The 10,984-nt window shown below is 32.8% G+C and overlaps 1 protein-coding gene across 1 annotated transcript; it reads right to left on the bottom strand.

Annotated features, from left to right (window-relative positions):
* Window positions 1-340: 340 nt before the first annotated feature.
* On the bottom strand, window positions 341-1,518 carry LOC130933824 (uncharacterized). Its single transcript, XM_057863431.1, has 4 exons — window positions 1,435-1,518; window positions 1,110-1,353; window positions 550-1,029; window positions 341-450 (listed from the first exon to the last, which is right to left on the bottom strand). Exons 1-4 carry the CDS (start codon window positions 1,516-1,518, stop codon window positions 341-343), a joined length of 918 nt encoding a protein of 305 aa, XP_057719414.1.
* Between the last annotated feature and the right edge of the window lie 9,466 nt (window positions 1,519-10,984).

Here is a 10,984-nt window from a genome sequence, read left to right as displayed (position 1 = left end):
TTGAGCATAGTTTTTATTGCGGATGGTGGCTCAAGGCGGTGAGCCAAAAATCCGCTATAAAGTTATAGCGGATGGCGTTGCAAAAAATGGCGAAAATGGCGAATTACCTAAAATACACATATATGTACAAAAAAATATGCAGAAAAATTGCAAATATAATAAACTATAAAATCTATCTATATAAGCAACTTTCTAGTCATAAAACATCTAATTAATATAGCAAATATAGTAGCAAATTTAGCATATAAATATAACATCAAGTTCATATCATAACTCAAAAGTCATAAACAAGCCATAAAATAGAAGACATAAAACATAAAAACTATAAACCATCTACACTCTAGCTCTCATTAGATTCATCCAAATTAACACGATTATTATCGTGTCCCTCTACCCCCTCATCATCCTCTGATTCAGTATCATTGAATTGAATATCCTCTTCTTGTTTTTCTTCATTTTCAGAATCATCTTCATCTTCAAATTCTGGTTCTTCTTCCTCTTCCACAATTACTGCTTTTTCTTTTCTTTTTTTTGAAGCCTTAAACCCACTTGGTCCACCCTTTGCACCACCTCTTACAGTTGCAGGTTCTTTTCTATTTTTATTTTGTTGTCTTCTAGTATATGTTGTAGGCTCATGTCCTCTCATTGCTTCAAAAATAAGGTTCCAACTCAAAGTGTTATCATCTTGATGAACCAAATCAGCATCATCATCCATATTATCATCATCTCGAAAGGTGGCAATCCCAATTTCTCCCACTAACCACTCATTACACTCATCAATGTCATTGAGTGCAATAAGGTCAACTTCATCTTTAAGGTTGTACCTCTCGATGAGTTGTTGATTATACTTTATGAAGACCAAACTCTCCATCCTTTCATGATCAAGCCTATTTCTTTTCTTAGTATGAGTATGCTCAAATATACTCCAATTGCACTCACATCTAGAAGCACTACAAGTCAAGCTCAAGATCTTGATAGCAAGGTCTCGCATGTTTGGAGCTTCATGCCCATATGTCTGCCACCAAAATGCTATAAAATTAAAATAAATTTGTCTAAGCCTTTAATCGAACTAAATTTATAAAGCTTTGTAAAATTTATAACAATCTTACCGGGTGAAAGCTTTTTCCTTTGAGATTTTATAAAGGATGATCCAAAATGTCCATAGCCAGCCTTATATAGTGCTTGCTTCTCCAATATCTTCTCTTGCACAGCTATACTTGGCACCAATCTAGTGATGCACTCAAACCACCCCTTTGTAACTTCTAAATCCAACTCAATGCGAGGATTATCATAAAACAACTCCGGATTCAGAAAATGACCAGCAGCATGCAACTGACGATGAAGTTGGCAATTCTATCTTTTGTCAACGATTTTAAAAACTTCAGAATATTTGCTCACATCATTAGAAAATATTTTCATGATGCATTCCTTTGCCTTCTCCATTGCTTCATATATATAACCCATTGGTGGCTTCTTCTCCCCATCAACAAGTCGAAGCACCCGAACAAGAGGCCCCATGATCTTAAGGGTGTACTTGACATGATTCTAAAAGGAGGGCCTAATAACAATCTTTATTGTCTCCCTCCCCTTTGCCTCCCTCGACAACTTATTCTTTACCCACTCATCTGAAGTGAACATTCTTCTTAGATTTTCTTTCTTCTCATAAAGTCTTTCCAAAGAGAGAAATGAAGTGGCAAATCGGGTGACTGCATGCCTCACCAATTCCTTGCCATTTGTGAATTGTCTCAACATGGATAAAGTGCTAGAGTGACTATAAGTGAAGCTAACCAAAGAAAGGCACTTTTTATGGTTTTTTGGATTAATGGTAACTTTCCAATGTCTTCAAGCATCAAATCCAAATAATGGGTAGCACATGGGATCCAAAAGAAATTCGGTCTTTTCTCCATCAGCAACTTACCGGCTAAAACATAGTTGCTCCCGTTGTTAGTTACAACTTGAACAACATTTTACTCCCCAATTTTTTCAACAATACCATCAAGAAGCTCAAACATTTTTTCACCCGTCTTCACATAATCAGAGGCATCAATAGACTTAAAAAATATTGTTCCAGTAGGAGAGTTTACAAGAAAATTATAATGCTCCATTGTCTCTTATCCGTCCAAGCATCTGACATAATAAAGCATTCATACTTTTTCCATTGTTCCTTATGACCCTTCAACAAGTCTTTGGTGTATTTTAACTCCTCATTAAGGAGTGGAACCCTTAGAGCATGATAACTGGGAGCAGGTAAATTAGGACCAAAGCTTCCAACAGCCCACAACATTTCTTGAAAACTCTTTAACCTCACTGGATTCAATGGAATCCCAGCTTGGTAGAACCACCGGGCTATGTATCGATGAACTCTACGAACCGCTTCCTTATTATATGCTTCCTTGATATTCTGTTGCCTCAATTTCTCCTTTTTGTTTCTTGCAATGGCAATTTCGGGTCCTTTCATAAACAAGTTCATTGGACCTCTCATAGAACTTGCACCCCCCCTCTAGCTGCTGCCATTGGAGTTGGATTTGGAATTTCATCAATTCCTTGAGCATCTTCCTCTAACAATTCAAAACCCAAACTATCTAAATCAAGCTCCCTAGCATTGACACTATGTTCCTCAGTGCTTGCCAGCGTAGAACTTTGTCTTCCTCAATTTTTTTCTGGATGTAAAACTCTCATAATTCAGCAATAACATCCTTTGGGACCATTTTACATCCAACAACATTCCCAGGCTTAATCATTAAGTGCTCCTTTGCCCGTGTAATTCCTTCTCTCATAATTTTTTCACAAAAATTATATATGGTGTCATTGGTATTTTCCTCTTCTACAGCTCTAACGTATTTCCACCCAGGATCAATCCTAGTGGCACGAACAGCAGCTGCAGAACGAGCAGTAGTTTCAGTAGCATGGCCAGCAGAAGCAGAGGCAGAGACAGGGGCAGAGGCAGAGGCAGGGGCATCAAAATTATGGGCTGGTCTAGAAGTTGACATGGTGAACCTAGTTGAAAGGAAAAAAAATTGGAGGAAGAGAGGTTTATGAGGGAAGAGATGGAGACAGTGAACTAGTGAAGTGAGTGAACAGAATGAAAAAAAAGGAAGAGTCGTTACTTCTATTAACCAGAAAAAGAGGGAACTGTGGTGATGAGCGGCGATGTCGGTCGGCGACGAGTGGCAACAGACGGCGGCGACAGACGATGGCTAAGATTGGAGACAATGGGAGGCAGAGAGAAGAGAGAAAGAGTTGTTTTGGATGCTCAGAGAGGAAGAGTCATTTTTGAATCGGAGCGGCTGAACTGGTTAACTTGTATCATTTAGGGTTTTGCAAATTTACCCAATTACCCTCGAATTTTTTTGAAAAATCCAGAAAAACCCGCCATTTTCGCCATTTTCATGGCGGCTCGCCATGGCGCCACCGCAATTGCGGCGCCTTTTGCCCCACCGTGATAAGCACGTCGCGGTGGCCTATGTATGGCGGCGAGGCCAAATCCCGCCACGCCATTATGCCATAGCGCCGCCATGGCCGCTATTTTAAAACACTGAGTTTGAGATATGAAAATAAATTGATTCTGGAAGTGGTTTGATTTTGGGTTAGTCTGATTTTATAAATGATTTAATATTTGAGTTGGTTTGATTTTAAAAAGAGTTTTATTATTGGAGTTGGTTCGATTTGAAAATAAATTGATATTGGAACTGATTGAATTTTGAAAAATGATTGAGATTTAGAAATGGTTGAGAAAGGGTTTGAGAAATGTTTGGATGGGACCCAAAAAGGGTGGCAGAGTCCGAGTTTTAGAGGAGATGCTGCCGAAATTTTATAAAATTGGAAGTTTCGTTTGAAGTAATTATTTAAAAAAATTTAGTTTTTAAACATTATATGTTTTAATATTGATTTATTTAGAAAAGAAATAATTATGTTTTGGATTGGGATTGTTGATGAATGGAATAGAAAGAAGGATGATGAGGATTGACTTTGAAATATGATTTTTGAATGAATTTTGAAATGAGATATAGATTGACCAATGATGATGATATTGAGAATGACATAGATATTGATGAATTATGAGTGAATTATTCATATGGCTTATAAATTTGAATTATCTGAGACACGAGTTTCCCTGGGTAGATGCAGTGGCTTGCCACCACTTTCTCCAGGTTGAGACTCGATACTCTGTTGACCCTACGACGTAAGGGTGACCGGACACTTATAAATTTCCGGGAATGGTACCCCCATTGAGTGATTTGATATATATATATATATATATATATATGAGAAAAAGCTATGCATAGACTCATGGAGATGCGCATCGGGGGATAGTCCAAAGGTTTAGCAAACCAGACTTGTCGGGTTGGCTGTATAACCGACAGATGAGCTCATTATCCATAGGACATGCATGCATCATATGCATTTGTATGCTTTGCTCTGGTTTGAATTTGTTTTGGTTTGCCTAATGGTACGGAATTTATAACCCACAAACTAACTGGCAAGTGCACCGGGTCGTACCAAGTAGTACCTCAGGTGAATGAGGGTCAATTCCACGAGGATTGATGGACTAAGCAACAATGGTTGATTAATTTACTTAGTTAGACAAATAGAAAATGGTGTTTGAGAGTTCAAAGAGCATTAAACAGTAAATTCAGAATATTAGAAGACATGCAATAAATAAGTTGGGAAAACAATAGGGAGAAGACAGTTAAGGCTTCAGAGTTATCTATTTTTCGGATTGACCTTTCTTATTAATTTATTTTAATCATGCAAGATTTAATTCATGGCAAACTATATGTGACTAGACCCTAATTCCTTAGACCTTTCTAGTCTCCTCTAACTCTCATCAACCGCCAATTTCTTGGTCAATTAATTCCAATTAGGGGGTGAAGTTTAATTCTAGTTATTATGCCACAAAAATCCAAATTATCCAAATATAAGAGGATTATATGTCATGTATCCCGTTAAGTCCAGATAATTAGAATTTAGGAGAAATTGTTTTCAAACTGTTATTCAAGTAAAGAGCTTTTCCAAGTTATACAAGAACTCAATTAGAAAGAGGGTCATACTTCCGTTCCACCTAAATTCATAAGATAAAGAACGAAAACAATTTTTGAATTATAAATCAGGACATGAATTAAAATACAAAAACAATAGAATCAATCCATACAAATAGACAGAGCTCCTAACCTTAACAGTGGAGGTTTAGTTGCTCATGAAAAAAGAGTGAAAACTAAGATTCTCGTAAACTGTAAATTGGGCTAAGGTGGAATCCCCTAGAAGAGAAGTTTCTTTTTCTCTTTTATATCTAATCCTAATAAATTTAAATTATAAATTTTTAAAACTAAATAATATCTTTTCCTATTTTAAAATAAAAATTAAAGTTTAATCAAAATTTAATTAAAGCGATCAGCGTTTTCTGTACGCGGTGCATGTCACGCGTACGCGTCGATGGTCTTCTTCGTGTGTCACGCGTACGCGTCAGGTACGCGCACGCGTCGCTCCTCGCTGGTCATCTCCTTTAATTCTTGTGCTCCTTCCATTTGTGCAAGCTTCTTCTCCATCCTCTAAGCCATTCCTACCCTATATAGCCTTCTTCTCTTTTTCTGTGGAAACTCCATCAAATCCAACCAAAAGGCTATCTAAAATAAACAGAATTGCATAAGACTCAAAGTAGCATCCATAGTGGCTAAAAGATAATTAATTCTTGATTAAACTCAACAATTTAAATGCAAATTCACTAGGAAAAGATAGAAAAGATGCTCACGCATCACCTAATTGTTAAACTGTTATTAACTGCTACCTGAACTACTTGTTGTAACTGCTACTTAAACATGTGCTTTCCTTGTCTGTTTTGCCTGTGTTTGTCCTGATGTGCTACTTTTGAGAATGAGCTTTGGTGCTGAATTGATGATTGTGTTGATTGATTGCGTAGTTGGTTTCTGATTAAGATTTTATTATACTGAAAGAAAGGTTTTGGATTTTTAGATATTTAAATATTGATTTTCGAAAAGGATTTTTGGATGACTAGTTGTTGGTTTTTAAAAGATTCAAAGAATGAACAATCCTCACTGAGCTTAAAAATAGATTTCTCTTTAAATATCTTATTATGACAATTCTGAAACTCTGTGATGAGACCATGTGGTTAGGTTCTCACCCCCTACAGCTTTACCTTTTCAGGATACGGGCGGCGAAGCTTCAAAAGAATTATATTCGATTTCTATTTATTCGACATTAATTTGTATTACCTCAGTTTTTATTTTTTTTTCTCGCCTTTATTTCTAGCAATTTTTGTAAGAGGGATAGGAGTTGTATGATTTGTATGTATATAATATGTATAAGTTACTCGAGTAAGAAGTTTTGTACATGTATATGTTTGTTTTGTTATTTAAAAAGTATTCTTTTTCCGGTTTTCAAAAAGAACACTGATACAATTTTGAGTCAAAGGCTCCTATTTTATTATTAAGTATATGAAGTCGTCGTAACACTCCTTGCTATCAGAGTAGCGCAGCCGAAAGCGTGACATTCTGATAGTGAGGGTGTTACATCTTGTGTATCTAATTTTCTCATTTCAGCCTCTAACTTACTATAATCTTGTGTTCCAACAATTCTAATAGCAACAGATATGCTTCTTGTTGCACCACTTTCTTCAATTCACTAGAAAAATTTGCATCTTCTGTTAGGGTAAGAATAAATCTTCTATTAAGATTTTTTGTTGTTCCAGATATTCAAAAAATTAGAGTGTCACTACAAAAACAGTGAACCCTCCTTTTCTTTTTCTTTGGTCACTCATTCTTCGAACTGTCATCATTACCAATCCACTCAAAAAAGTTGCATTTTGAAATCTTCTCACAAGTAACATACCTCCTACCATGGTCAAAAACGGCTGACGAAGGATGCACAATTACTGCCTCCCCACAGAAATATAGGTGTCTTCTTTTTTTCGTTGGAGCTTCTTGAAACACAGCTTTCTCAAGAGAGAATAAAAGATGTTTCTTGACTTTGATTCATAGGTTTGGGAAAAAGAAATTTGAAAAGAATAAAAAATGGGGAAAAAGAGCAATCTCAAATAAATTAGAAATATGAAGTGCTTATAGGTGAAAAATAAAGATATACAAGTAATTTCACAATTCACTCGCGTTATTTTTTTATGTTTAATGTTAATAGAGACTAAATTAAAAAAAATTAACATCTAAAGATTCAATTAAAAAGAAAAAAAGTATAAAGATTTAATTAAAAATTCGATAAAATTATAAGGACCTGCACAATAATTAAACCATTTCAATAATACTGAATAAATTCACTTTCTCAACTGCCCTGTGGTAGATTTGGCATGACCGAAACAACAATGTGGTCAATGGTGATGATCCTTTGTATGTAAAAGTCTCCATGATGATTAAACATGTTGCACGAGATTTTGAATTAGTTCTTCATACTCAAATGACTGTCTCGAATCTCGATCGATGCCTATCACGAAGTCACCTAGAATTGTTTGCAATGGTTGAGTCCCTCTCCAATTATCAAAACTTCCCTAGATGCACAATTGCACATGGCTCCACATAACAATGTCATAAACGGGAATGGATCCTCTCCGATAAAAGAAAAACTGGATGGTGTTTAATATAGGATTTCATTTTTTATTATTCTTTTTCTTATTTAATTTTAGTCCCACTTATAGAATTAAAAATAAGAAATCACATTTTATTCTCTTAAGTATTAAAGGAAATGGAAAAAATCCATTTCCGTCATAAACACTGAGCTCTTCTTGTTGTAATATTAATTATATCCATATCAGCATGGCTCCTGTATTCATGCCACTATTGAATGAAGCTCCTACTAAAACATATAGAAATGCAACTGAAAGCTGAGTAATAAGAACCATGCAAACGTGAAGCTTCAATTTGCTATATATAATATATCAACTCAAGTTTCTTAACTTATACATATTCAATCGGAAGATATTTTCCCCACTAGCTATTATTCTTGCACTCTGACTTGATGACAACATCATTGATATTGCACAATATTTTAACATGTTTGTTCCAATTGGTGGCAGGAAGTTATCCTCAAATCTTGTTCAAAGGTTTCTTTCTCGCCTTGTCCCATATTTTGTTTGATTTTTAAGTTTAGAAATACTTTGATTGATTTTCTAGTGCCGACACCTGTTTCAGCGTATTAACTAGCCAATTTATATATAAATTTCCCATTTAAGGGAACAAATCGTTTTACCATTTTTCGCATAAGAAAGTGATGGGGAAAAACATGGAATAAAAGTTAACAAACACCAAAATATACTTTTATATTATGTATTATTAATATACGCTGATTAGAAGTACTTTTTCCAGGGTTCTGCTTGCCAATAAATATGGACTATCTAAAGAAGACAAGAACTTTCTTTGTTCCACTAAGTTGATTGGAATCCGATGTTTTTCTCTTCGTTCTCTCAATAATATATATATAATTGGACGTTTCCATCAAACAACTATTGAATTAGTCGCCTTTTGTCGCCATTGATGTAAGTCCTTTTCTATCTCAAAAGTTTTTAAGTTCTTAATTAGCTGCTTTGCCACCTCTGATCTTAATCTTCTTTGATTATATGACCAATTAAAAATAACATTTATGAATCTTTTGTTAGGAAATTATTTTAATTTTTTAATTTATTTGTGGTAATACATATATTAATTATAATCACAAATTATATTATTTTAAATTAAATGATTTATATAATAGTGATCTCATTTATTGTCATAAATGTTAAATTGAATAAGTCATAATTACTTTTAATTTGAAATTAGATGAGAATAAAACCAGATATTATCTTTTGTTCTTTAGATAATTATCTTTTGGATTTTAAATATATTATCTTTTGCACTTTAGATATTATTTTATTTGGGTTTTATGGTTTAATGGATGCTATGCTCAAATATAAATAGTGCTTACAGAGTTTCGGTCCCTAGTATACCAAAGTCGGTTGCTCTTTCCCCATCAAAAGAGTTGCAATTCAGCCGCCTAGGAAAACAGAAGGCTTTGGTTGAAAAAGATCGAAAAAAATCACAAGATCCAAATCCTTCCATCAATTTCTGACTTTTATGAGTAAAGGTACGCTATATTTTGAGTGGTTCAATATAGATGATCTAAGTTAATAAAATTATTTATTCCAACAAATGGTATCAGAACGATCCATAATTTAATCATCGAAAATATTCAGTTTTATTTCGCTGAATCAATATATAAACTGATGTATATTTTGTGTTTCTTACTTGATGGTATTACGTATAAAGAAATGTGCATGATGTGTGTCACTATAAAAAAAAAGAGCTATTTTAATATTGTCTAATTTAACAGCCATAATTAAGTGTAAAAATTAATATATATTTTTGACAAATATCACCTGTCAAATTTTCTATGTTTTTTTTGAATAATTTGATCCTAAAATATTACTCTTTAATTTTGACACTCATTTGTTTTTAATTTACTCCATTGTTTCTCTTTTTCTTTAGGCTCCGTCAATTTTAGCATCACACTGCTCTCAGTTTGGGATCATACTACTCATTCTTTATCTTCAAAATCTTAATTTATTCTTCGATTTCAAGATCTCATCTCATTTTTTATTGAAATTTTTTGTTGAAAATTTTTTATGGTCAATAAATGTCAAAATAAATAGTATTTTTGACGGTTAATAAGTATCATAGAAAATATATTTTCAAATTTTTTTAATAAATTATTTTTAATAACCAATATTTATTAAAATAAAATTTAATTTTTTTCACATTATTTATATATTAAAAATACTATTTTTAACAACATTTTTATTAACATATTTTTATAATTAAAATAATATTAAAATTTATTTTTTTTATATATTTTAATTTTTTGTTTTATACATATAACCCTAAAAAATAATCTATATTATTGTGGTGTGCGTCATATACTGGTACTGTTGCACAAACACACAGATTAATTTCCTTTTGTTAATGCTAGTGTCGTGATATTGCAATTCCTTATATATGTACGTGTCTTATCATGGATGATTATTTATATATATTATCATTGTTTAAGGTATATCTATATGTATATATATACTTTATATGAGGCCGAATTGGCATTTAATTTATATAATAAATGAATGTTTTGTTTTAAAACATTAATAGAGTATTATTGAATTATAATGATTGATTTTAATTTTAACGGATCAAGAATTTTGGCACATGAATTTTATTTTATTGTTATAACCATGTTTTTTTAAGGTGACATTATTAAAATTTAATTTTTTAATTATGCGATTTAAAGAATTTTTTATTGTTATATAAGAAAACTAGTAACAATTTGAATTATTATACCTACCTATTTTATAAAGATTTAATTTTGGAATAAATTGATTGAATATTATGCGGTTAAAGTAGCTTCTTTTGTGAAAATTGATTTATTTAAAACATTAGAAATATGGTGATATATAATTCATGCGAATATTAGCCAACCCAAAGGAAGGTCTATATTTGGCCGAATTACATACACATATTGATGGTAAATACATATTTGGATAACTAATTAAGGATAAAGTAATACTTATTAATTATGCGGACAATGATCGGCCCAAAGAAAGTTTATTGTTTGACCAAATAATAAACATTGCACACTTTTGTTTATTTTCTATTAATTTATGCGGTTAATAATTAGCCCAAAGGAAGGTTATTGTTTGGCCAATTAATAGAAAATATATGTGGTAATAAATAGGTTGCGAAGTTTAAGTTTCCATGTGCACATTAAGTCGGTCCAAAGAAAGGCTTGATGTGTGACAGAAATTTCGACAATATTTTATTACTGCAATAAGAGTATCACTTACAGTTAATTTTCTATCCAAATATTGAAAACTAATGTTGTTCTAGATATTTCAATATGGATTTTTTTTTCATTATTTAACTAATATTTACTGCATATTCTTTTTGTTCTAATCTAGAAACTATGGCTTCAGCTACCAATATTTCTACACAAATTAGCAGTA

The sequence above is a fragment of the Arachis stenosperma genome, chromosome 6 (assembly GCF_014773155.1).
Source record: "Arachis stenosperma cultivar V10309 chromosome 6, arast.V10309.gnm1.PFL2, whole genome shotgun sequence".
NCBI lineage: Eukaryota > Viridiplantae > Streptophyta > Magnoliopsida > Fabales > Fabaceae > Arachis > Arachis stenosperma.
Note: the sequence above shows the minus strand (reverse complement) of the source record. Positions and strands in the feature narration are given on the sequence as shown.

Bases quoted from the DNA above. Each gene is read 5' to 3' on its own strand.
- LOC130933824 (XM_057863431.1), bottom strand. From the start codon at position 1,518: ATGGGGCCTCTTGTTCGGGTGCTTCGACTTGTTGATGGGGAGAAGAAG. The intron at 1,354-1,434 runs GCAAAGGAATGC...GACAAAAGATAG, and splicing joins TATATGAAGCAATGGAGAAG to AATTGCCAACTTCATCGTCA. The intron at 1,030-1,109 runs GTAAGATTGTTA...TTAATTTTATAG, and splicing joins AAGGAAAAAGCTTTCACCCG to CATTTTGGTGGCAGACATAT.